Below are 27,093 nucleotides of genomic sequence, written 5' to 3' on the forward strand. Positions count from 1 at the left end.
GATTGGCTGCAGTTGGCCTGCATACATGCAGCACAGGTATCAGGTGCAGAGGAGAAAAGTGTCCATTGAAAGGGCAAGGTTTCATTCCCAGTCAGCCTAGCCAAGAGCAGATGGAAAATCATCTATAGGCTAGCGTTTATTGCTAATTTGTTGGCAGGCCTGGGTTTGAACAGAAAACAGCATCGGACATAACAAGCATGAGGCGCTCCACTGAGAACTGAAATCTAGAAGAGGGTATATTGTAGAAGCCAAGTGTTTGCTTTGGACTCTCAGTATAATGTGCAGTATGTTGATATGATTGTGTGTCATGTGTTCTCTTGGCGTGCTGAAGGAATTGCCCACTAACCAAAAGTTCTGTTGCCTACATAGAGATTTTTATATGTGTAGTAACACAAGTTAAACTGAAGAATGTTAGGAAAGTATTGCAGTGGTATCAGTGGGCAAAGTTACTATACCCTCAGTACCTGACTTTGTTCTTTAAATGGCCTAATCGGGCTGGAAGGACATCTCTTAATGAAAGCATGCAACCCACCCCTTTTTGTGACATTTTTGTGATGTTCTCAGGTCACTCCCGGGTTTGATGTGATACGTGTGTTCATGGTTGTGCACATATTGGATGCAACTAAAACCGTCGCTGCCTGTACAGAGCCAGGAGGGGAAATATGATGTTGTCCTATTGACTAGAACCCCAGCAGGGTTACACTAGCATTGGGAGAACATTGCAAATGATGCCTAGCTACTGTGGCACTCCTTCTATCTATGTCTTGCATATGGCACATCTGTTTATGCAACTACAAATTGTTGTTGTCATTCTGCAACACCACAACATTGCAGTGCTAATATACTTATTACGCTAAGTGCTTTGGATGATAGACACAGGACCTGAGTAGGTTCATATAGGGAGAGGCAGTCTCTAAGGTATTGGGGGTCCCAGTGTATATCAATACACTATTGCATTTCCCCATCCACACATGCAATTTCAGATAATTTAGGTCTCCTAGTTGTCTGAGTCATCTCCAAGTTCTCGTTACTTATCCACTAAAGCCAAGAAAAAGTAGCGGAAATGCTAAATGCTTTTAGGAGGAAAAACATTACAGCATCTGAAGGCCCTTTAAATGATTCAGATACAACCCCGTCTGTAATAAGACATCTATTTTGGTTAATCTCTTAGTTGCAAATCTTGGAACTCTTGAACCTGCCTGAGGCTGCTGTCAGCAGCACTCTATTTAAGATTGCTTATTGGGAATAACTGCTATCTCCCAGTGTAACCTCTTAAAGTCACTCTTATTGCTTTGCCCAAATATACTTGCCTTGAGGATATGGAGAAAAGGTTTTATTTTTTCCTCCTTCTGCAAAAGTTGTATCGCTAAGATGATCTGAGCAAGCTGAATCAGAGGAGACTAGGCTTTTTCCAGGAGCTGAAAATAACCTCATGTTTTAGGGTATTTTAATTTTTTTAAATGTTAAATAGGGTGGTGGACTGGAATGACTATGCTTTGATTACTGGCAGGTAAAGGGTTTGAGTAGACAGGGAAATCTTAATCTTTTAGACTCACTACTTTGCAACAACAATCTCTACCTGCAGTTGAATTGGGAGCCAGTCTTGTATAGCATGTCTGCATTGCAGGTTATGTCACTTCATTCTGGTTTACTGACAACTTGTTGTCCTCTTTGTCTTCTCTGCTCCTGAATATACCATTCTTCAGTTCCATCGTAATTGTGTCTCTTGAGTTTATTCCTGGGCAGTTATTTATTGCATTTATATCACACCTTTTTCTCCAAGGAGCTTACGGTGGTGTACGTGGTTCTCCCCCTCCTCAATCCTCACTGTGCGGGAGGTTAGGCTGGGAGGCAGTGACTGGTCCAATGCCACTTAGTGAACTTGATGGCCAGGTGGGGATTTGAACCCCGGTCTCACAGATCCTTGTGCAGTGATACCTCAGGTTACATACGCTTCAGGTTACAGACTCCGCTAACCCAGAAATAGTACTTCAGGTTAAGAACTTTGCTTCAGGATGAGAACAGGAATCGTGCTCCGGGGGCGCGGCAGCAGCAGGAGGCCCCATTAGCTAAAGTGGTGCTTCAGGTTAAGAACAGTTTCAGGTTAAGTACAGACCTCCGGAACGAATTAAGTACTTAACCTGAGGTACCACTGTATGACATTGTGACTAGGCCTGGGCGATATATCGCCCAGGACCAGTATGAGGAGCAGACTGCGATGTCGCTAGCAGCATCCGCTGGAGGGAGTCAAGAGTTCCTTCCTCCAGCAGGCGCTGCTAGCAGAGGGACTTGGGAGCATTGGCGGTTTCACCAGCGCTATATCGCTGAGTGAAACTGACATCCCACTCTGCCCTCATACAACGGAGAGGGGAGGGAGAAACAAACTGTACTGGTAATACAGCTTGTTCCTCACTCTACAACTTTTAACTGCTCAGCTGAGGAGTGTGCAGCTGTCCTTGCCTCAGTTGAGCAGTTAAAGGAGCCCCCAGCCCGGTGCTGGCTCCTGCAAGCCAGAGGCAGGTTGAGGGCTCTGTAAAACTGCTCAGCTGAGGGCAGTGCAGTTGCCGCTCCCTGCAGCGAGTAGTTAAAGGAGCCCCAATGCTCCGCTGGCGAAGGGCAAGAGCACTGGGGCTGTCTCTGCTGGGGGGAATGTTCCCTCCCCCCAGTCGAGCTGCGCAGACAAGCTGCATTGCCCCAGCCTGCGGTGAAACCGCCTCAGCCCTTGAGGTGAGAGCTGGGGCAGTTTCTCCTGGTGTCTCGCAGGCAGAGGCCAATGAATCTTGTTTTTCCAACAACGCAGTATACTGCCAAACCTCGGTTTGGCTGGCGATACACCACGATGTTGAAAAGCTGATATTGCCCACTGCCCCTGACTGGACTCAGTCCTGCAGCTGATATTGCCCACTGGACAAAGATGTGTAGTCAGAGTTTACACTTTTGATTTTTCCTGTTACTATTCTGACTAAGCATGTCTGTGATAAATTCATATTGCAGATCCTTATAACTGCAACAGGGTTGGTGAAGAAACTTGGAAATAGGGTATGAAAGAGTCACTGGGTAGGAAGCGAACCATGCCCTTTCATCTTTGTACAGAATAAATTAAGAAAAGGACAAAGCCAAAGGCTGAATTTCTGACCATCGGGTCATCTACTGCAACATCAGGTCTTGAGACATGCAAGTCCAAGACATTTTTTTCCTGAGGCAAATTTTCAGACTGGGCTCCCTCCATTCCTTATTACAAAAGCATTACTTCAATGCTGGTGGTAAAAGTGTCCTCCACTGCAATACGCTTTACATGGAGCTGCCTTTGAAAATGGTTCAGAAGTTTCAATGAGCACAGTATGTAGCTGCCTGACTTTTACTGGTTTAACGTGAACAGATGATATAGCACACCAATTCTGTTGCAGCTACACTGGCTTCCTGTACACTTCTAAGGCCAATTCAAAGTGCTGGTTTTGACCTATAAAGGTCATAGAATCATAGAATCATAGAGTTGGAAGAGACCACAAGGGCCATCAAGTCCAACCCCCTGCCAAGCAGGAAACACCATCAGAGCACTCCTGACATATGGTTGTCAAGCCTCTGCTTAAAGACCTCCAAAGAAGGAGACTCCACCACACTCCTTGGCAGCAAATTCCACTGTCGAACAGCTCTTACTGTCAGGAAGTTCTTCCTAATGTTTAGGTGGAATCTTTTTTCTTGTAGCTTGGAGCCATTGCTCCGTGTCCGCTTCTCTGGAGCAGCAGAAAACAACCTTTCTCCCTCCTCTATGTGACATCCTTTTATATATTTGAACATGGCTATCATATCACCCCTTAACCTCCTCTTCTCCAGGCTAAACATGCCCAGCTCCCTTAGCCGTTCTTCATAAGGCATCGTTTCCAGGCCTTTGACCATTTTGGTTGCCCTCCTCTGGACACGTTCCAGTTTGTCAGTGTCCTTCTTGAACTGTGGTGCCCAGAACTGGACACAGTACTCCAGGTGAGGTCTGACCAGAGCAGAATACAGTGGCACTATTACTTCCCTTGATCTAGATGCAATACTCCTATTGATGCAGCCCAGAATTGCATTGGCTTTTTTAGCTGCCGCGTCACACTGTGGGCTCATGTCAAGTTTGTGGTCAACCAAGACTCCTAGATCCTTTTCACATGTACTGCTCTCAAGCCAGGTGTCACCCATCTTGTATTTGTGCCTCTCATTTTTTTTGCCCAAGTGCAATACTTTACATTTCTCCCTATTAAAATTCATCTTGTTTGTTTTGGCCCAGTTCTCTAATCTGTCAAGGTCATTTTGAAGTGTGATCCTGTCCTCTGGGGTGTTAGCCACCCCTCCCAGTTTGGTGTCATCTGCAAATTTGATCAGGATGCCCTTGAGTCCATCATCCAAGTCGTTGATAAAGATGTTGAATAAGACCGGGCCCAAGACAGAACCCTGTGGCACCCCACTAGTCACTCTTCTCCAGGATGAAGAGGAACCATTGATGAGCACCCTTTGGGTTCGATCAGTCAGCCAGTTACAAATCCACTGAGTGGTAGCATAGTCAAGACCGCATTTTACCAGCTTCTTTACAAGAATATCATGGGGCACCTTGTCAAATGCCTTGCTGAAATCAAGGTAGGCTACATCCACTGCGTTCCCTTCATCTACCAGGCTTGTAATTCTGTCAAAAAACGAGATCAGGTTAGTCTGACACGACTTATTTTTCAGAAATCCATGCTGACTATTGGTGATAACAGTATTCCTTTCTAGGTGCTCACAAACTGTTTGCTTAATGATCTGCTCCAGAATCTTCCCTGGTATTGATGTCAGACTGACTGGGCGGTAATTATTTGGGTCCTCTCTTTTCCCCTTTTTGAAAATAGGGACAACATTTGCCCTCCTCCAGTCTGCCGGGACTTCGCCTGTTCTCCAGGAATTCTCAAAGATGACTGCCAGTGGTTCTGAGATCACATCTGCCAGTTCTTTTAATACTCTTGGATGCAGTTCATCTGGCCCTGGAGACTTGAATACATCTAAACTAGCCAAGTATTCTTGTACTATCTCCTTAGTTATTCTGGGCTGTGTTTCCTCTGCTGAATCATTTGCTCCAAATTCTTCAGGTCGGGCATTGTTTTCTTTATCGGAGAAGACTGAGGCAAAGAAGGCATTGAGGAGTTCAGCCCTTTCTGTGTCCCCTGTTTGCATTTCACCATCTTCTCCTCTGAGTGACCCCACTGTTTCTTTGTTCTTCCTTTTGCTACGAACATACCCATAAAAGCCTTTTTTGTTGCTTTTAACCTCTCTAGCAAGCCTGAGTTCATTCTGTGCTTTAGCTTTTCTGACTTTGTGTCTACACGTGCTGGCTATTTGTTTGAATTCCTCTTTGGTGGTTTCCCCCCTTTTCCATTTTTTGTACACATCCTTTTTTAATCTTAACTCAGTTAAAAGTTCTTTAGATAGCCACCCTGGCTTCTTTAGGCACCTTCCATGTTTCCGTCTCATTGGTATTGCCTGAAGTTGTGCTTTTACTATCTCCCTCTTAACAAACTCCCAGCCATCATGAACTCCCTTTCCTTTTAGTATTACTGTCCATGGGATCTCACCCAGCACTTCCCTAAGTTTTATGAAGTCAGCTTTCTTAAAGTCAAGAAATTGAGTCCTAGTATGCTTGGCTGCTCCTTTCCACTGTATAGTAAACTTCAGAAGAGCATGATCACCCACGCCTAATGATCCTTCCACTTCTACCCCACTAACCAGGTCATCAACATTGGTTAGGACCAGATCTAAAATGGCTGTTCCTCTTGTTGCTTCTCCCACTTTCTGGACAATGAAGTTGTCTGCAAGGCCAGTGAGGAATCTGTTTGACCTTATGCTCTTGGCTGAGTTTGACATCCAGCAAATATCCGGGTAATTGAAGTCCCCCATTACTACTATCTCCCTTCCTTTTGCATGCTTGGCCATCTGTTCCAGGAAGGCATCATTTATGTCCTCCGTTTGGCTTGGGGATCTATAGTAAACTCCCACAATGAGGTCCCTGTTATTCATCTCTCCCTTAATTTTAACCCAAATGCTCTCACTTTGGCTTTGAGGTTCTAAATCTTGGATCTCTTCACAGGTATACACATCCCTGACATATAACGCCACTCCTCCTCCTTTCTTGTCTGGTCTGTTTCTCTGAAATAGATTGTAACCCTCCATTACTACATTCCAGTTGTGGGACTTATCCCACCAGGTTTCAGTGATGCCTATTATGTCATATTTAGTTTGCTGTACCAAGAGCTCAAGCTCATCTTGTTTATTACCCATGCTTTGCGCATTAGTGTACAGACATTGAAGACCATTAATCATTCCCCCGTGTCTCTTATTTAAGGATTTTTTCCTCCCACCACTAGGTCTGCGTGCTGTTTGCTCCATTTGGTCTATGACATTTGGATGATCATGTTCATCAATTGATAGACTCCTACCTTCAGGAGCACTGTCTTCCTCCCCCATATTAGTCAGTTTAAAGCCCTCCTGATGAGGTTTCTGAGATTTTTGGCAAAAACATTCCTCCCAACCGTTGTGAGGTGCAGCCCATCGCTTGCCAGAAGTCCATCTTCAAGAAACTGCAGTCTGTGATCCAAGAATCCAAACCGTTCCTGTTTACACCATTTGCGAAGCCAGCTGTTCACTTCCACTATTTTTCTCTCTCTCCCTGGGCCACGTCGTTCAACTGGGAGGACAGATGAGATGACAATTTGTGCATTTAATTGCTTCAATTTCCTGCCCAGAGCCTCATAGTCTCTTTTGATCTTCTGGAGGCTATTGCTTGCAGTGTCATTGGTTCCCACATGAACCAAGAGGAAGGGGTATTTGTCAGTGGGTTTTATGATTCCTTGTAGTCGTTCAGTTACATCTTGGATCTTAGCCCCGGGGAGACAGCACACTTCCCGAGACATCTTGTCAGGCCCACAGATCACTGCTTCTGTTCCCCTCAGTAGGGAATCCCCTATCACCACTACACGCCTCCTCTTAGGTTTGGTCGGGGTTCTTCCGTGATCTGTCCGTTCCAAGGTCGCCTGCACATTCCCTGAGGACTGACTTTGCTGCTCGTCTTCATATACCTGATCGACTGTAACGAGGGAGAGATCCTCAAATGGAGTCTGCTCTTCGTCTTCCATTCTAGGGGAGAGGACCTCAAAGCGATTGTGTATTTCTAAACAATCAGAGCGAACCCTGGGCCTCCTACTTCTTTGAGTCACGTTTCTCCATATATCTGGCTCCTGTGTTGGTGAACTAGCCTCCTTCTCAGGGGAGTCCCCTGTCTCCTCCTTGGTGGAGACGGTGTGCTCTGTTGCTTCCAAGAAGAGCTCCAGCTCTCTAATTCTTTGGAGCGTAGCCACACGTTCCTCCAGTTGCTGGACTTTGTCTTTTAAGAGGGCAATCAACATGCAATTGCTGCAGGTAAAGCTGCCTGCAACCTTTGGCAAGATGGCAAACATTGTGCAGGAACCGCAGGCGACTGCAGCTGTTCCCTCACTCTCCATCTTGAGAACGTGTCCTTGGGGCTGGCTACAGTGGTCCTCCATCATAAGAAGCGTGCAGACAGGTCCTTAAGACTCAGGACCTCAATGTATTCTGGAACTTCTCTTCTGATAGGAACCTTCCCAGACCTTTAGATGTCCTTTGTAGACCCTTCTTTGAGGGATGCACAAAGGAGGATGGTCTTTTCAGTTGTGACTCCCCATCTGTAGAATGCTCTCCTCCACCTAGCACCTTCAATGTCAGGTAAAAGCTTATATTTTTACCAAGGGCTATTGATGGACTAGAATGATAATGCTTTTGAGGTTGGTGTGCTACCAAAGATTCCTGTGGCTGTGTGTGTTGTTTTGTGTATGTTTTATGAATTGCATGTCTTTTTGTATGAATGTGTCAGTATTGTGATGTTTATGTTTTAAGTATATTGCGAGTTGCTTGGAGACCTCTATATAACTAGTGACTAAAAAAAATAATAATAGCTGAGGGTAGCAGGGTATCTTGGAGGCAGGGTAGAGTCAGGTATGTTGACACAGTTGTTCCAGCACACAGAGCTGTTCCAACTTTTCGTTTCAGGTTACTGTCCAGCAGCATTAACTGCCTCAGGCAGGTGCCTCACTTTGTCCAATAGTAGGATTGGCCCTGTACATTTTCAGACTTATGGCTAGAGTTGACATACCCGAGTTTCTACTCCTTAGCCCCTACTCTACTCCTACGTATTTTATTTCACCTTTTACATGTGTTTCAAGGCAGCTAGCAATAAAACTAAAGCACCATAATGAACAACAGCAATAAAAACAGCAACAAGCAGCATAAAATCAATAAAAAGGACCAGAACAATGAATTGAGGTGTCACTGAGAGGAAGAGAGAACCCAAGAGAATAGGGTGGACTTGAAAGTTATGGCATAGAGCAGTAGTGAAGGAGCCAGACATATATACCTATGGATGGAGTTACATTGTTTGTATGTTACACTGAGAGGGACCTTTCTCCAAGAGCTTGCAACCTAACCTCAGAAGGTGGGGTGAAGATTCTGGAAAGGATCATGTGAAAAAAGTCAATTCTTGCCAATACCAGATACCAGAATATCTAGGGTGTTAAAGGCCACAGGTAGCACCTTACCTTGGGCCTGGAAACAAACTTGCAACCACTGTGTAGCTCTTTCAATACTGACATTATATTTATCATATTGAAAATACACGAACAAAGAAGGGTGCATTCTGAAAAGAATATGTTGATTCAGGGATATGTCTATGAATATCTATTCACAGCACATGAACAGTCAAATGCCTTCTACAAAGGGGAGGGGGAAACATATACAAATATAATAGTGCAAGCTAGAAATAGTCCAACTGTCAGGGGCTCAGGAGCAGAAGCACAGGGAAGAGGGGAGATGGAGAGCGAAGGGGAAGAATCTGAGGGCAGCGTAGGGGAAGATGACAGTGGCCCGAGAGATTCCATGAGCCTCTCCAGCGAATCGGAAGATTCACAGAAGGGGGCTCCGATGGCCAGGGCAAGGGGGGTCCCGGGAGGGACGCACCAGAAGCTAGGGGCCAGCAGCGACTCCCAAAGCAGCAGCTGGAGATCGGGACCAGTTTCCCCACCAGAGCGTAGCGGGGAGGGGAAGAGTCCCATGAGTCAGGGCTGACCACGCCCCTATCGCTGAGTGAGGGAACGGAGGGGAAGTCAGATCCAGCTAGCCCCCCCGAAGGGGGAAGCAGTGACAGGAGCAGTGTAACGGTCAGGAGGAAGGTGGCCGGGTGGGCGCGCGCGCCAAGTTCAAATGTACAGGCGCGCAGGACAGCAGGGAGCTCGGATTGGGAGCCAGGTCCTAAAGCACGCCGGAGGCAGGGGGAAGAATCCGGGGACTCTTCAGCATCAGAAGAGTCCAGAAAGGGCAACATCCCGGCGGGCAGACGGACCCAGAGGAGGAAAGAACAACGGAAGAGGTGGAGTAAGGCTAGAGTCTTAAACTGGTGTCTAGGGGGAGGAGACTCAGACGGAACTTCGGCGGTCTAGGGTTTAAGACGTAGAGCTGCGCGCTACGGCTTTGGAATGGAAACTGAACTTCAATAAAGACTTTTGTATATAACCACGACCTGGCGTTGGTCCTCTGTGAGCTGGGACCTTGGGCAGCTCTGACACCAACATTTAGCAAAATCTTAAAAGACAGAACACAATAGCAAAAGCTTTTGCTATGTGATTTTTGCATGGCCTTGATTTTCCACTGCTCACATTTCAGACAGTGGTATGGTGTAAAATTGTGTCTTCTTTTGTTGAAAATGAATGATTGATCTGTACCTGGCCCATAAGGTTTAGAAGTACTTCACACATGGAAAATGAATGATTGATCTGTACCTGGCCCATAAGGTTTAGAAGTACTTCACACATCCGCCCCCTTCCAGTGGATGCTGGGAAGCTGGACCAGAGCCTATGACACAATGGCCGAGTTGCCTGTAGTGTAGGTCAGGGTTGTGAGCATCTATACTTGGAGCAGTCCTGGATGATGTGTTGGTCTCTAGTCAGAGGCAAGAGTTGGAAAAAATGAAATTTTGGAGGCGAAAGGTTCTTTTCTGTTTACCAGATAATGGTAGAAGGCTTATTTATAATAGGTCTCACCAGCCAGAAACTTCACGTTGCTGCCAATATCAGGGACTGATGGCTTCATGTCTCTTTAGTTAGGCCTCAGGTGTAGAACATGAAGTTCCTGGTTCAGCCTTTGGAGTTCCTGGCATGGGAAAGGCTTGGGAAATGAATGGAGTCAGGTGACCCAGCATGCTTCCAAATGCAGGCTTATTTTCCAAATGGGTAATTGAGATGTTGCAAATGGGTCACTGGCAATAGCCTTTTTGTTTTTATTTTACTTACTAGATTTCCCCTGGAAGGGGTAAATCTGGATTAAATTGTTGAAAAATACAGGCTGGCATTTTGAGGACATTATTTGGATTCTGCAAAAGAACTTGTAGGCATAAGAACCTTCCACCCCACAAGAAACACCCATCTAGTAGTACCTCCAGTGTACCACTAGAATTCAGAGTGAATTTCTTCTTTTCCCCTGGACAAGGAACGGATATAACAAATTATCCCTGTCTCCAGAAGTTAAGAAGCACTTGAGGAAATTATCATGCAGGTGCTTAATAAGCGAGCTTTCTCCTTTTTTTATTTATGAGGATCTGTGAAGTTGAACAAAACATTTCTTAAACATCTCCATTAACTCTTAAGGTATGGATCACCATAATCAAATATGTAAGATAAATAGGAGAGTTGGTGAAAAGTGCAAAGGGGGGAGAGGAATGGGATTGAATGAAGTTGTTTGTGCAGTCTTCGCTATCGTGGTCTGCTGCCATGCTAATAATGAATATATGCATTATTAATAACAGTGTTTATTCTCATAAACCAAGTACAGCAAGTTAATATTTAATCCAAATCATGCAAGAAGCCCCATCCACTCTTTCTCAGGTCTCCATTCTTCTTCCTTCGTTTGACTTGCCTTCAAAATAATGTCAACGCTAACACAAGTTCTACTTCTTGATCCAAAAATTCTTGTTTCCTTTCCAAATCCACTAGGTTTTCTTTTTTGATAAATCTGCCTTGCAGTCATTGTAGGCCAGGAGGTTTTATATTGGTGACTCAAGTGAGGAAGCATTATGTATTATTATCTGTGTTCTTACATTGTTTTGTCTTTGTTCTCAGAACCCATGATGTGTTGCTACCACAAGCGAAGCACACATTATCGAGAATGACTAAATGTTTATGCAGCCAAACAATTATAAATCTATTATTTGATGTGACTGCTCTGCACAGAAATACTTGACGTACAGCAAACAACTCATAATAGTTAATGAATTGGTGGGCCCAAACAGGAATAACTAAAATAAGGATTGGTAGATGACTTTTCTAAGGTAACTTCCTTGTTCAGGATCAGGAAAACAGAACTCAAAATACCATTCTTCCAATTTATTTTTCCCAGGGCTTTTAACACTTTCATTGCCTCTTCCTTCAACACTTGTTTCACCTTTTGATCTCTGAAACTACTGCCCCTTGGAATTGACTCAAATATGCCTGGAAAATCTCCTTCTGATATTGAAAATAAAACTACACACTGCACCTTGCCCTTCCACATTTAATTTCACCTGAAAATTATATGCAGTATGGAAGATACAGGGACAGGAATATAACTTTTTCCTAAAGTACTTATGTCCTGATTTGATGGGTTATACATGTATTGGAGAAGGTAGCCTATCTTTCTGGCAGACTTTTGCACCTAGTTCTGTAGTAACTTCTTGCTACCCTTTTATGAATTAGTATTTTCACCTTTGTGTTGGTAAATAAATAGACAATAAGTGTATTAAGTATGCATACTTTCCTAATCTCTCACTAACAGATGAGCATTGCTTTTCGTTCTTTTATTGTCCATCGAAGTTGGGTATAACTTGCAATATTGGTGAAGCAGTTTAATGATATATAAATAAGAACCTTCCTGCCAGTAGCTTTGTCAACAATGAACCGTGCATCATTTCTAAGTATCCTTAGGCCTCTTCACACATCAAACATAGGAAGCTGGTGCATTCATTGAAAGGGGCAGTGGGCCCAGCGTTTCTTTAGCAAGGCACCTTCGTCTCTTCTGTATAGCAAATCTACTCTTTCCTTCTAGGACTGACAGTCCTGCCCCTTTGGAAGCTACAGTGCTTTCTGCCACCGGCGCCTGTGTTGTTATTTCTAGAGAGGATTTATAGCATTTTGGGATAAGGCTCCAATGAAGTTATTAATCAGAGAGATGGAAGAGTCCAGCACAGTTTATGGTGTGATGTGGATGAAAAGAGAATTCTGAATATTAATGTCTCAGATAATGATTAGGACATAGAGAAGAATTTGAGGGGGGGATGTAGGAAGGAAGGACAGGAAGCATTGTGGGTAAATATATGCAGCTTCTGGTGGTGATTACCCTCCAAGTAATTAGTTTTTAAAGCAGGCAGACGTTTCAGGAGCCACTTACTCTGAGCTGCTTTAATTATTTATGTTCTCTTTTATTCTTAATATTTATGGCGGGTCCTCTTTTAAACAGGAGTCGCGTGGTGCAATGGGGCCACTCATCCTGAACAGAGATCCCTCTCTGTCACAGGTCCCATTCCTCTTCCTCCCCCACCCCAAACTGGATGTTCATTGACAACAGCCCCTGGCTGGAGTCAGTCCTGCAGACAAGTTTATCTCTGTGTTTTCTCTCTCCCCTCTCCTTTCGATAGGATGACAAATGGGATGTCAAGAATTCCACAAGACCCCCGCCCTGCACTGCAGAAGCTTCTCACTCTCCTCCATTAAGGCAGCAAACAGTAAACAATGCCTGTGCCCCCGCTTCCAAATAAGCTTTATAGAAATATAGTAATATTCCAACCAAATAATCATGGCAGCCACCTGGGATAATTGCGTTTTGTGATATGGGTTCTATGGGTGGGGGAGTAAAATATAAAAATGCACCGGGGGGGGGGGGAATGCAACCCAACCCCTAGATCATCTCCCTAATTTCAGTTGTGTCTTGTATTTCTGCGTGCACTACATTCCCAGCCTGTCATCCAGCACACGTGTGCACATTTTTAAAAAAATTATTTTGCAAAGCATGTAACACTTAGAAAATCAGTTGACTTTCAAACGATAGGGGTGGCTTGGTCCAGGGAGTCTTATTTTAAATATGTATGTAGTTTTTGCTTGTATGTAGTTTGTTATCTGCTTTGAACCTTTGGTTTATAAATGTGTCAGACAGAACAACCTCGCAGGGTTGCTGTGTGGATAAAGTGTGTGTGTGTTGGAAGCTGACACATATGCTGCTTTGAGCTCATTGGAGAAAAGGGAGAAGAGGTAAGGTATGAATGGAATGATCTATAGTGTCCTAGTGTGATCTACATTGGCAAGCATTGCAGAGACAAAGGCACACACACACCTGTGTCACTGATGCCACTTGTGCCCCACATTGAATATCCCAGGTTACACAGAATTTTAGAGTTACAAGAAGGGAAGTCTCACTGCACAGTACAAGGGACTTTTGGATACAGCAACAAGGAGTCACTATTCAGTTGCCAAATAATTCCACCACCCAGCTCATAGGAAGCTGCCCTATACGGAATTGGACCATTGGTTTGTCTAACTCAGTATGGTCTCCACTGGCTGCCAGTGGCTGTCCGTGGTTTCGGATAGGAGTCTATCCTAGTCCTACCTGGATATGCTGGGGATTGAACCTGCATGCAAAGCAGAGCTAGGTCCTGCTCACTGAGCTACGGCCTTTCTCTAGGTCTCAGCCTAAAACGTTGCAGTAGTGTCAAATCTATATATTTGCCTTCCTCCCACCAATGGCTCAGCAAACATGCACAGTCTTGAAGGATGGAGATGTTGTTACCGTCTGCAACCCACACTATGGAAAACAATATAAATGTTAAGACAGTAAGATCGAAAAGATAAAATTTGTTTTTTGGTAGCATTTGATACCATAGTTCAAGAAGATACAGAGCAGGGTGGTGATGGGAGAAACCATATTAGTTTGCTGCAGAAAAATCAACCAAGTCAGAATTGGCCCCTTAAAGACTAGCAGATTTATTGTGGCAAAGGCTTTCTTGGGTCAGAGCCCAGTTTTTAAAAGCAATAAAGTGATACAGTGGGCTATGGCCCAGGAAATCTTACACCACAAAAAATGGGTGAGTTGTTAAAGGTGCCACAGGATCCCTTGTTTTTTATTAACCAAGAAGTGTTTTTAAGTGTAGTCACTGACAACTGTTTGGGGGCCATGCTCGAATTGTTCGCCTCATGCTGCTAGGATGATCCTACGGAATGGCGATGAGGAATGTATTGGCCTCTCTTCATACACTTCCTGTGGAGTTCTGCTCCACCTCCTCCTGTTGCTACTGGCTCGGGCCGGAGGACAAAACTACATAGAGATATGGAGTAAGGTATGACTGTACTGTGCTGGCGATGCCCAGTTTGGTAGATTTATTTTTGGGCTGTGGCTGAAGGTGGTAGAGCCAACTGAACACAGGCTCTAAAAGTATGAGAAAGGGAGAAAAACCTCTCTGTCCACTTATTCCATACCTTGTTTCATTTAATACACCTCTATCATGTCCCTCCTCTCACCATTTTTCTAACCTGAAAAGCCCCAACTGCTGAAACCTTTCCACATATTGAAAGTTTCTTCAGTATCTTGATAATTTAGGTTGCCTTTTTCTGCAACTTTTCCAATTCTATGGTATCGTTTTTGAGGCAAGGTGACTAGAAATGCACACGGTAGGCCAAGTTTGTCTTAATTTTAACACCCTACCTTGTTTTTTACAATGTTAATTATTTTATAATTCTCATTGTTTTTAATATTTTACATTCAATAGTATGCTTAACATATTTTATTGTGTTTTGTGTTTTCTTCTTGACCAATATATGTGCTAAGTTTCTAATTAATAAGTCATTACAATAATGGAGTTATATTTTTGATCCTTTTTGTAATAATCCTTAAAATGGCATTTGTGTTTTTTTCCACAGCTGCCATGCACTGGGTCAACCCTTTAATGGAACTATTCACCACCACTACCACCCCAAGATCCCTTTCCCAGGATCAGTTGGTAAGACCTCATCTGCATATGTTGTAAACCACCTAAAGGTTTTGGGGTGTTGTTGTTTTACAATCAAGTGGTAGAGTGAGTGGTTACTTTTTAACTTGCATCACCACTATTTGCCTCAATTCCGTCAGATTCCGTTCCTGAAAATATCAGTTCAGGAACGGCAATTTTCCGTACTGCTTCTGCACTGAAGATGGGGACAGGGGGAGAGACACTCAAGCATCTCTGCAAAATAAGTTACTATCTTTCTCACCATCCCATTTTTGTTGCATCTTTTGGTCCATTTGCAAAAGAACCTTTAGAAGCTGGGAGAGCAGTTGGGCAAAAGCATAGTTCCCAGCTAAAGCTTACACAAAATATACCTTTTGGCCCCGAAGACAACAATAATCCTTCTGACATTTTCCATTTGAAACATTTATTTTTGGGAAATACATATTAAACACTATTATTTATACAAAACAGAACTAAATTTGTCATAATGCATACAATCCTCAAAAAGGCCATTTTTTAATAGATTTTGGATGATTTATTTTTTTGGTTTTATTCGGTAAAACCTCCCCCGCCCTGAAGTACAATATAAAAGGAGAAAGCCATTTTTGTCTTGCTTTCGCTGGCTGAGATATTGGCAAACAAGATACAATGCATTTTAATTTTTATGTTGCTGAAGTGCATCTAAAAAAACCAAGAGACATTCTCTATTACCCTTTTCATAGTCTTAAACACTTGAAATATATATATATTTAGTTAATACAAATTTTATTTTGCTAAAATATAGCAAGTCAGCAAGTAAAAAAAATAATTTTCCTCAGCTTAACACAGCTCAGTAAAGAGTCCTCCGTTTATTCATTTTTACGTTTGGGAGGCACAACACAAAAAGTTAACATGGCAGGCTTAGATTTAACTTGCAACACAAAAACAACAACGTATGAGTGCCTCTGAGCAAAGAATATGTGCAGATGCATCCACTGAGGGCCATGAGTGGCAAAACAAGTGAACTAAATGCCTGACACAGTTTTTGAGTCATAAAGGAAAGCACTTGTCAGGGAACACTGTGGAAGCAGCAAGTAAGCTCATGGGAAGTCTTGGTTAGAAGTCAGTTTGTCCTAAGGACATGCAAGACAAAGTGGCCACTGGCTGAGATCCCTGTGTGCTGTGTGTTAAAGTGTGAAGCATTCCCCTTAGGCATGCTGAGAGTGGGCTACATCAGTGCCAGTGAGAGCAAGATGAAAACTTATCATTTGCCTTTTCTGAAAGCCAGGAATCAGCATGCCCGTTCTGTTCTTTGCAGCTCCACAAGAGGGCAGCATGGCTCAGAGCTTTCCACTTTGGAAAAGGAGCTGTGATGAGAGTCTTCTGCACATGGCACAAGAGGAGGTGATTCTATAGAGCTGGCTACTTAAGATTTGCTGTCTGAGGAAGAGAAAGCTGTGACTGCTGGTTCTCTTGGCTAGATTTCCATAACTGTGAACATGGCCTCTGCCCCTCCAAATCGGGTAAGTGTTTAGCAAGCAGTTCTTTCCCCCTTTCTCTGTAAAGAGATGTTTCCTCTGACAAACCCAGAAGTTGCACAAATGAACCAACTTCTGGGTTTGTCAGAGTTTAGTCGCCTGACCACTAGCGTTAAGACTGACTAAAGTATTCGAATGAAATCAATGTTAAAAAGAACCCTTTGAGCAACTGGCACAACTCTGATTCAATATTAAAATGTGGCATGGAAAGTGGGCATAGGACCTCAAGTATTTGGACCAGCTGATGTGGCAAATAGTTTCCACATGGTCCCTACCTCACAACCTCCCTCAAGCACAGAGATCATCTGGAAAATTGTATCATGTAAATTGACAATCTTAGATTAAGCTGTGTGCTTAACCAAGGGCCATGCATTACTGCAGAATGCATGCAAGATCCCGGGGCTCAGCATTTAATACAGAGCAGGGGGTGGAGAACCTGTGGCTCTGCAGATGTTGTTGCTTGGCCATTGCTCAGGGATGATGGGAGCTGGGGTTTGAGCAACAGCACCTTCAGGGTTACAGGTTCCCTATCCCTTTTTGCATGCATGGCACATCTATATGTGCAAACCTAAGGAATTTTAGCCACAGATAGTTAGAAAAGTTATACACACACAAAGCTGCACAATGAGAAACAGCCAGGAAGACACACACCCCATAGCCTCTCTAACATTTTAAATAATGGTTAAAACAAGAGCTCGAAGGATTGAACTCTTTTCAGCTGAGATTAAAGGGACAAGGGGATTGGGGAGGAGAGGAATGTCCTAAGAATCAAGGTGACTTACATTTGATCCCATAGTAGACCACCTCCTTTTCTCCAGTGAGCAAGCTGGCTCCCTATTATTGCTGGCTTTTTTAAAAAAGGAAAGGGAATATAGATCAGACATGCAGGGAGTAAGATGTGCATAGTGCTGGGTGGAATTGTGCCTTCTGCTAATACTCCATTCACTCTGCCCTCACGTTAAAAAACTTTTATCTAGGTCATGAAAATCTTCACTTGAAATGGGTGGAGATAAGATACAAAAGAGAGAGGAACACAAACACATGTACACACACTAAAAACAAACACACAATGCTTTCCCCCTTCCCACTCTGGTTTACAGAACAATAAACCTTTGGCACTAGGAAATCAAGTGGCTCAAGAGGAAGATTACCATAGACTTGAACCACTGAAACAAAGAAGGCAGACAGGAACACCTCTCTTTTCTCTCTCACTTTCATTTTTTTTTTTTTGGGGGGGGGGAGATGCTTTGGTGGCATGTCTGACCTAGCATCCATCAGTGCCTCACCAGGCCTGTATCAACCAAGTTGCTAATGAAAGCTTCCGCATCCAGATCAACCTCACCTGGTCAGGATTGCAACTTTTGTTGCTTTAACTGGAGGTGAAACTGCATGGATAGGATATGGAATGTGCGGCACCTTCTTCTCTCTTTCACGCAGCCCTGTGCCCCATAACTTAATAGCTTCAACTCATGGCACAACACAAGGTATCACATTCAACTTCAACACTAGGGCAGCTGTCTATGAAACTTACAGTTCACCTCCCAATTGACCAAAGGGGACAGGGGAGGGGGGGTCAGTCTGTGCTTTCTAACAAGGTCCATTTCAGCCTTAGTAGGAGCTCCCCCAGAGTTTCAAGAAAGGGACACTCACCTATCACAGTAAAGGACCTATCTATGGCAAGGAGGCCACAACTAAAGTAAATCATCAAACCAATGCATATCCTCTTGAGGTTCCCTCTCAACCTCATCCCCTCCCTGGGGATCAGTAACTACAGCCTACACAGAAGAACAGAATAGATGTTTCACATCACAGACACTAGAAAAGAGAAAGACACTACATTTATTACAGAAAAGTACTGTTATTTGGTCAGTTAATGTCAGCAGCTTGGGTACTGTTGGCGGAGAGGGGAAACAACAGTGGCATAGAGTTTATATGGGGTTTTTCTTGGGTTTTGTTTTTTTTAACGAAAAGAAAAGTGTGGGGCGGGAGGGGGAGAGGAAGAGAGCAGGCTGGGTCCTTGCTTAGGCATGGAGTGTTACATTTCATTGGCCACCAACTCCTCTTTGTCAGCTACGCCATTGGAGAGCATATTCTGGCCTTCGTTCAAGCGTTTGACTCTGTATGCTTCAAAATGGATGCTGCTGGTAATGTCCTTGATGTTTTGCATGTGTGTCCTACGGGAAGGAGGAGAGAGGATTAAAAAGAGATCTTTCTGATGTTGGAAATAAAATCAACAACAGCTTGACACAGGAATGTAACGGAGAAGGGCTGTAAAAGCAGTGCCTTGCAGATGCAAAATCTGAGATGCTGTTCTTGACATCTTCAGTATCTTTGGCAGACCCCTGCCTGAAACTCTGCTGCTAGTTAGAATGGATAGCACTGGGGTAGATTGACCTAGACGGTCTCCCTTTGTCAGATTCCTGTAACAGGACAGCTGAGTGCTGCCATGCGAAGTAAGTATAGTAGACCAGGATACCTTAATAACCGCCTGAGCCCTCATATCCCAACTGGTTCACTGAGATCATCACTGCTAGTTGCCTCCTAGGTTACAGAGGGACAACTGGCCTCAACCAGGAGTTGGGCACATGGTATTGCTGGAACACTTTTCCAACAGAGATTTGGCAGGCAGACTCACTTTTTTCAGGCATCCATTGATGACCTTTTTATGCTGACAAGCTTTTACAGCTGTTTAGGTGGGGTTTTTTTTATTAGCCAGTCACTTTAATGCTTACCTATATTGTTTTTATTGGATTAAACGTTGTATAAACTGCCCTGATATTTTATGATATGGTGGTGCAAAAATACTTTTATTTACAAATAAATAAATGAGTTACTAGCAGCAGTACCAGCTGTGGGGTGGTAGCATCCAGGATGCATTGGCTGTGATGCTACTTCAGATAAATAGATATTACACACATGTGCATGTGTGGAAATACTTGTGTATATATAAAAAGTTGTACATACTCTACTCTTAAATCGCAGAAACAAAATTAAGGAATCTTGAATTAACACCCCCCCACCTCTTTCTCCCTTGAAACTGTTACCAACCTGATCAAGAGATCCCGCAAGTATGCGAACTCACAATGCGTTGTATTCTCAACTGTAAAAGAAGGATACAATACTTGATATGAGCACAAAATCAATACACACTAGACTTCAGATTCACAAACCACATCAATACCCAAAGAACTTGCAAGTGTCTGGAGCATAGTTTAAATTCTCAATAGTGGCCCTTGAAGATCTAGCATAGGTTAGAACAGGACTAGCTGTGCCCTCTAGATGTTGTTGGGCTCCCAGCTCTTATTTGCCCCTACCAGCATGGCCAAAGGTCGAGGGTTATGGGAGTTGGGTGTCTAACAACATCTGGAAGACAACCGGTTCCTCACCCCCTGGGTTTGAGGAACAGGACAAGTTCTTCACAGTGTCTAAACAGTGTTGCCTTGGGACTCTCTCTTTACAGAGTGTGTGTAGAGTGTCCCCACTCTCAATCATTTATATATAGGCAACAAGGCAAGTGTCATGAGTTCAAGAAGACCCTGCCTTGTGATGGCCTCACTGATTCCATGAGTTACCAAGGATTGGCCACAGGGGGGAACCAGAAGGCTTAAAATGAAGGCCTTTCTTTTCAGAGAAATCCTGCTTTGAGAAAAATGTTTCTAACCAAGGAGCCAAAGAATCACAAATCAGAGAAACCCACAGAAATAAAAAGGTGGCAACAAAACAAGTGTAAGCTTGTGCCGCTAGATGTACAAAAGGAGTAACACAGGGGAGGGGAATCATTTGATGTTGCAGTTGACATGGTAGAGGCAATTTTGAGGGAACACACAAACATTTCCAGTAGGAAATCACACGTTTCTCAAACTGTGGTGATCTATGAGCGCCATTCAGACACCCCATGAAAAGCTTGTGGAGTAGTCAAGAGTAGCTGTAGTAACTGAAGTATATGAGATACTCTTGCATATTCCAAAAGGTACGTGAGTATCTGTAACTGACTCTGCCCATGTTTAATAATCTACAGGGTCTGGGGCAAAGCAGGCTCACAAGGCTCTGGACTTGTGGTTTTCATCATACGGTGCGCTTGCGCAGTTTACTAATTCCCCACCCAAATCTAACAGTTAAAGGGGCTTTTCTCAGCAGCCTGGCCGAAGGTCCATGACTTTCATTTCATTTCAAATATTTAAGAGTAAAGCTCTCTCAAAGTGGCTTCCATAATAAACAAATATCTCCTGCCTGCCAAATATACTCTCCCAGATTTCAGTTGTATTAAGATCCTATATTTAGCATGAATTAAATCCTTAGTATTTATATGGCATCATCAGTACACAGGGTTGATCCAAGAAGTTTACAGCCTAAAATTCAACACAGGGGCACCACAAAGGAAAAAGAAAGAGAAGCAGAAGCAGGGATAAAATAGGGAGGCAATGTGTGCTTATTTAATTTGCATGCACTTAGTCTTAGTTACAGGGGAGGCCACAGTTGCGAGGCAGTAGAGCTGTGCACCAGATTTGGCCAACGCCCAAGCCACAGATTGCTGTGAGGCAGGTTTGATGGCCCTTGGCTGTCAGGGGTGGGGTATCAGGCAGGAAGAAAAGGCAGGTAGGGCAGGAAAACTGTAGGAAAAGGCTGAGACCTACCCTACCAGCGGCTGCGTCTTTGCAGGCACCTGATGACTTTGCAGGATCAATGCCTCTGCCCAGCTGAATAGAGGCATCAATCCTATGGGGGTGCAGCTGCTGCTTTGGAAGCAGCTTTTCTGCACCAACCCTGAGCGGTGCCATTTGCTACTTCTTCATGAGCAGAGCAACTTCACTTGCATGAAGAGAAGCCACTTGCAAAGGAGCAACACTGCACAGGATCAAATAGTCCCACTTGCCAGCTTGCAAGTGGTGGGAGGAACCAGTGCTGCAGGGTGCTGGCTCTTGCTCCCCCACAAGCAGTTTGTTTCCCTCATGTGCAGGGAAGCTGCTCACAAAGGAGCAGCATTGTGCGGGATCAGATGTTCCAGCTTGCCAGCTGGCAAGCAAGAGCATCTGATCCCGTGCGGTCCTCATCTTGACCATACTTTTAAATCCTATTTTAACTTTTTTATTTTAAAAACAAACAAACCCTGAGTCCTGCTCCCTCAAATTTCTTAGGGAATGGATCCTGGGAAAGTTAGGTGTCCCCAGGGGCCTCCAAGGTGGATAGGACTGTCATAGATTGTCCCTGGGGCAGATCAGCGGGGCTCTGTACAGCCCTACTGATGGCCAGTGGGGGGAGTGCTGTTGCAGCCCAGGAGACTGGAGGGGCCTCTAAGGTGTTTCTTTGGCAGTCTTAACAGTTTAAAGATTACTAGGAAGCAAGAGACAGGAGAAAGAGCTCTTACCTTCAATTGTGCCCCACTTTGTTTTCCTTCCCAGAATTCGCCTTCCATTTATCTGGTATTCCTGGTCACTGCCCACCACAGCAAACGGAATCATTTCCTACAGTTAAATTGCAAAGTGTCAGAAATTGGGGCTCATGAAATCCAACCCTTCTTCATTAAGTCGGAAATGTGTTAATTCCTGTTACCCCACCACCACTATCACCACCACATACTCCTTTATTTCAGAGAGTTCTAACATCCACTTTAGCTCTTCTGAGCCAGTGAAAGAGGTTAAGAGGGTCACCCAGCCAAACTAGGCAAGCCTCTCCTGGACACTGGTTCATGAGAGATGAGCGATTTTGAGAATTTCACAGGCAAAACTGACTTTTCACTTAAGTATTCTTTTCCTTGACAAATGACCATTGAGAAGGATGCTTTAGGCTCTATTTGCCTTCGAGCAAATGCTAAACAAGTCAAGGAAGGACCGCTCACTTACTCTAAATTTCTCATTTATTAGTCGGTCTTCAGAGTCCTCATCAAACTGTTTCTGTGGGTAGACATCAATGCCATTGGCAAGGAGATCTGCTGTGATCTGTGGGAAAAACAATGCAGGGAACAGAAGAAGCCTGTGGTTAGTCAGAAATGCTAATAAAATACCTTTATTGAAAAAGCTATCATAAGAATATAAATTACACCATTGCTGGATCAGGCCACTGGCCCACCTAGTCTAGCACCCCAATCTCACAATGGATGCCCAGATGCCCATAGGAAGCCAGGAAGATGGACCTGAGCCCACTTTACAGCATCTGGTATTCAGAGGCACACTTCTCCAACAGTGGAGTCCTCAAACTGGAGCAGATGGGAATTGCAGTATGTGGCCATGTTCTTCATCAAGCCAACTGATGCCATGGTTTGAGGCCCATGATGTAGAAACCTTACCAACGGTAAGGGTGCCTGAGTTCTGATCAGCATGTGGGAAAAGACTTGGGAAACTGATGGACAGCGCCTTGGGTTCCAAGGAAGGGTTCCTTCCTTATCATAAATAAACAACAACAACAACTAGATAATTGACTAGATAAATTGGCTTTTCCCAACCTGTGCCCTTCCAACTCCAAGCCCCACTGGCCATGCCGACATGGACTTGGGGGAGTTTGGAGTCCAACAGCATCTGCAGAGCCTCAAGCTCTCCAGTCTCTGTTCTGTATGAAAAGCAGAGTCCAGGATCTTGCATATACCCTGCAGTGTACAGCTCTTGGTTAAATGACACGAGGTTGGAGAAGGTGGAGATACAATATTAAATACTAAGTGCAGTTCTAAGGAGCATTAAAGTTTGAGGGTGACATTTTTGGTACATCTCCTTGATCCATGCTGCTTAATGCAGCTTCACAAACTGATGTTTTACTGCTGCTCTTGCTCCAAGGGCAACAATGGTTGGAAATTGAACCATGCCCTCAATTTCCTACTACAGTCGTACCTTGGAAGTCGAACAGAATCCGTTCCAGAGGTCTGTTCGACTTCCAAAACATTTGGAAACCAAAGCATGGCTTCTGATTGGCTGCAGGAAGCTCCTGCAGCCAATCGGAAGCGGCGCTAAACGTTCAGCTTCCAAATATTGTTTGAAAACTGGAACACTCACTTCCGGATTTCGATCGTTTGGGAGCCGATTTGTTTGGGAGCCAAGGTGTTTGAGATCCAAGGTACGACTGTACAAGGAGAAATCCAGCAGTTAATTTCCAGTTACTGGGTCAAAAGGTAGCAGTGGAAGATAGAACGATAGGTAGCCAGAGCAGGGTGAGAGGAGCATATACACCTCTTAAGTTATTAGTCACATGGCTGGGCATATGTTGCAGAGTTAGGTGGAAAAAGCAGGGGGTTGATGGTACACTTCTGTAGCCATTTGGACAGCAGGCCTGGACTGTCTTTAAAATCCAGGAGAAAGATTTGCAGAAGGAAAAAGAATCAGAATGGGAAATTGAATTTATTCCTTCTCCACAGAGAGAGAGGCCAAGCCAAGAGAAATACGTGCAATGGCTTGGAGATCAATGAAGGCCTTTCCTCTCACCATGCAAGATTGCTCTGAGCTGCAGCCTGAGGAATGTGCTGGGCTCCTAGCCAGCGACTGGGATTCAGAGACCTGCACAGGGGAAGCTGCAGGAGAGGACAAGAGATCCTCAGAAAGGTCAGAGAAGAAGGCACCATCCCTCTTACCCTTTGCTTGAAGTAGTCCCTCTCCTCTAGCGTTAATGTGTCTGCTTTGGCGATGACAGGCACAATGTTGACCACTTTGCTCAGGCGCCTCATGAATTCAATGTCCAGCGGCCGGAGACTAAAAGCAAAATGAAAGGACTTCTTAAAACAAAAAGGAGACTAAAGATGCTGAGACATATGACATTCCACTTCCCTTCCCAACTGACAGTAGGCCTTTCTAGAAGCACTGAAATGCCACAAGGAAGCAATTCGCTCTGTGTGATACTCAGGAGGCCAACAGCTGATCTAGGGTGTGAAGTGGAGGTGGGTGAAGGCTCTGGTCCTTCTGCCCCACCAGCCAGGTATCCTCTTGCCTCTAACACGACTACGTTCTCAATAGGACAACAGTAACCAAATGGGGGCTGGAACCACTATTTGGTTACTGTAAGTTGATCACTTAGGCTGCTGGTTATCAACCAGGCCTTCATGACCAGGTGTGCCAGACAGTGCCTGTCTGTGAGGCGTACATCACAGGGTGGTTTTCCTGGAAGCATTTGTGGCAGTTGCCACCAACAGATATATGACGATTGCAACAGACAAAGAGCAAGTGATAGCAAACTACACCTGAACACATTTAAACATTTTAGACATAGACATTGTTGCTAGATGGACTAGTTGTCCCAGACCAGGACTACATTGAGGACAAAGGGTTAAAGCCCCCCCCATCCCAATTGGACCCCTCACACCAGCTGTTTACTTTTTTAAAAAAGAAGTGTGTTTTCGCTAATTTGGCCCTAAGTCTCAAGACAGATTACATTTCTCTCCACCTTATATGCAGCTATAAATCCTGCTAGTGTATGCATGATGGATGTTCTTGGCCTGTGGAGTCACAGGTTCAAGTCATTCTCCCAGCCCAGCCTACTCTGCAGGGTTACTAAGAGGAAAAAACAGGGTTAACCCCTTTGTATGCCACTCCAAGTGGCAAGAATAAATGCAATGGACAAACAAACTGTGAGCATTATGGGTTAGGAATTTGCTACATGCCACATTCATTTGCAGAAAAATATGGAGGTGGATTGTTGGATGGAGTAGCTTTAATCATTGATACATGGGAGAAATATGTTGTTTTCTTTGTATTATGTGCACCCGCACCACAGGCACATCTGTCACTTATGATTGACCATGCACTGCATAAGAGCTTTTGGGGGTGCGGGGTGGTCTATGGGAGTGGTAATCCAAATAGGAAAAATCAACATGTGTGAAGCACCCTCACTGTGCAGGAATCAGCAAAAAACAGAAGGCGCAAGAATTTCAGCTCAAAGAAGCCTTCCTAATTAGGGATTGTTTTTGCCAACGAACACAATGCCAAATGCTTAGCAGACCAAAAGTGCACGCACACACACACCACCAGCTTTCCAAAATATCTTGGCTGGGTCTGCCTGTTTACAGGGAGTAGCCATTTCATACCAATGACCCACAAAAAGAAAGTGTGCTTTGTTTTTTGCATTAATCCTGAAAGCAAGTTAAGCAGCTTCACGGCGCCACAGCACTATTACTCTGCTCTGCAGTCAGCAAGGTACTCAGGACCGAATTAAACCTGAGTTTGCATCAACACTGGTTTAGCTGGGCAAAGGGGCAAATCCTGGCTGCAGGGGCTATAAGCTGTTTCCTCTACTAGTCCTACCAGTTTGCCTCCTGGCCGGGGGGGGGGGGGAGCGGAGGCAGATCCATTCCCCTGCCCTCCTCCAGAAAAAAAAGAGAGAAACATGAGAATTTTGATTGGATTTTTATTTTTATCTTTTGTGGTCTGGCACACTTTGCCAAGGGAGGAAAAAGCCGCTAGCAGAAGAACAGAGCCTGTTAGAATGAAGAGCTCAAGGAGATGATGACAGTACTGAGCATCTTCTACATGCACACACACACACACACATGGATGACAAACAGAGAAGCCAGAGAATTGTGAGAGCCTTTAAAGAGTAGAGTCGGGCAGGTGAGTATGAAGGTCCCAGTGCCAGCCTGCCACATGAGGGTGAGTGTGGGATACCAAAGAGGAGGCTGCTTGCTGAGGAGATTCACCCAATTTAGAAACCTTGGCCTGTTTAAAATGGGCCTTAGGTACCTGATAGGATTCTGCTGGTTGTTTAATCACAGGATTTTGTATTTTATGCTAAATGTCATCCTGTGCACCCTGAGTATTCCGAGGGTGAAAGGTGGGCTAGAAATAAGTACTGCTAGTATTTGTTTCTAACCTCATCACCATGATGAAAAAGACTCACAATGCATCCTTTTATTTATGCATGTTGTATAGCAGGAAAACCCAGGGGATGTGTGAGTGCGAACATAGAAGGTAGAACAGTAGAATGTTCTGCAGGGTTGGGCAGGGTCTACCAAAGCTATTATCTTCCAAGCAAGTGGTACTGCCATCAGAAGAAAAAGTGAGGGATGCCACTTGTACAGGCCACTCTCTCATAAAAATGGTGCAGAAGCAGCTAAGTTGTTAACTATGAGTGGGATTCACCCAACAAACCCCATAAGCAGAAGCCCTGTGCAAGGGCTTTGACTTAACACACTGGGGGCTTTCCCCTCTCTTTTCTCTTTGCATGCCCCCTGAAATTGCCTTGGGAGGTCAGGAAAACCCACAGAACAGTGCACAGGGGATCACTTCATCAAGCAAGCTGATACACATGTGCAGACACGTATTCAACATGACTTAGTCCTGTATTTAAAAGATATGTGCAGGTGTACCACAGTGACACAGGATGTTCTGGTTAAGGTAATCACTTGCTCTTTTATCACCTGCTAAAACCACTTAAATTTTGCACAGCTTTTAGTCAAGATGCCAAGTATAATGTTTTTTATATATTTATAAGGCTATAATGCTTTTAATGGTTTTTAGTGATGATACAATTTGTGCAGATGGATTCACAGTCAGTGTCACACCAGACTAGATACTCAGCTCTGACTCACAG

The 27,093-nt window shown here is 44.2% G+C and overlaps 1 protein-coding gene and 1 long non-coding RNA gene across 6 annotated transcripts in view; one reads left to right on the forward strand and one right to left on the reverse strand.

Annotated features, from left to right (window-relative positions):
- LOC307210433 overlaps nt 1–17,642 on the forward strand; it is a 39,803-nt gene extending 22,161 nt beyond the window's left edge. Inside the window, exon 2 of the long non-coding RNA XR_013835997.1 lies at nt 15,009–17,642. This is a non-coding gene — a long non-coding RNA (uncharacterized lncRNA). The remainder of the gene's footprint in view (nt 1–15,008) is intronic.
- SEPTIN9 (septin 9) overlaps nt 15,484–27,093 on the reverse strand; it is a 216,523-nt gene continuing 204,913 nt past the window's right edge. For all 5 annotated transcript variants that reach the window (XM_079966064.1, XM_079966063.1, XM_079966066.1 and 2 more), the window contains 5 exons: nt 24,146–24,263; nt 22,434–22,529; nt 21,959–22,055; nt 19,642–19,693; nt 15,484–18,767 (listed from right to left, as the gene is read on the reverse strand). In XM_079966064.1, coding sequence (XP_079822190.1) covers nt 18,629–18,767; nt 19,642–19,693; nt 21,959–22,055; nt 22,434–22,529; nt 24,146–24,263 — 502 coding nt within the window. In that variant the 3' untranslated portion in view covers nt 15,484–18,628. The remainder of the gene's footprint in view (nt 18,768–19,641; nt 19,694–21,958; nt 22,056–22,433; nt 22,530–24,145; nt 24,264–27,093) is intronic.

This window comes from Podarcis cretensis (assembly GCF_951804945.1).
Source record: "Podarcis cretensis genome assembly, chromosome: 2".
NCBI lineage: Eukaryota > Metazoa > Chordata > Lepidosauria > Squamata > Lacertidae > Podarcis > Podarcis cretensis.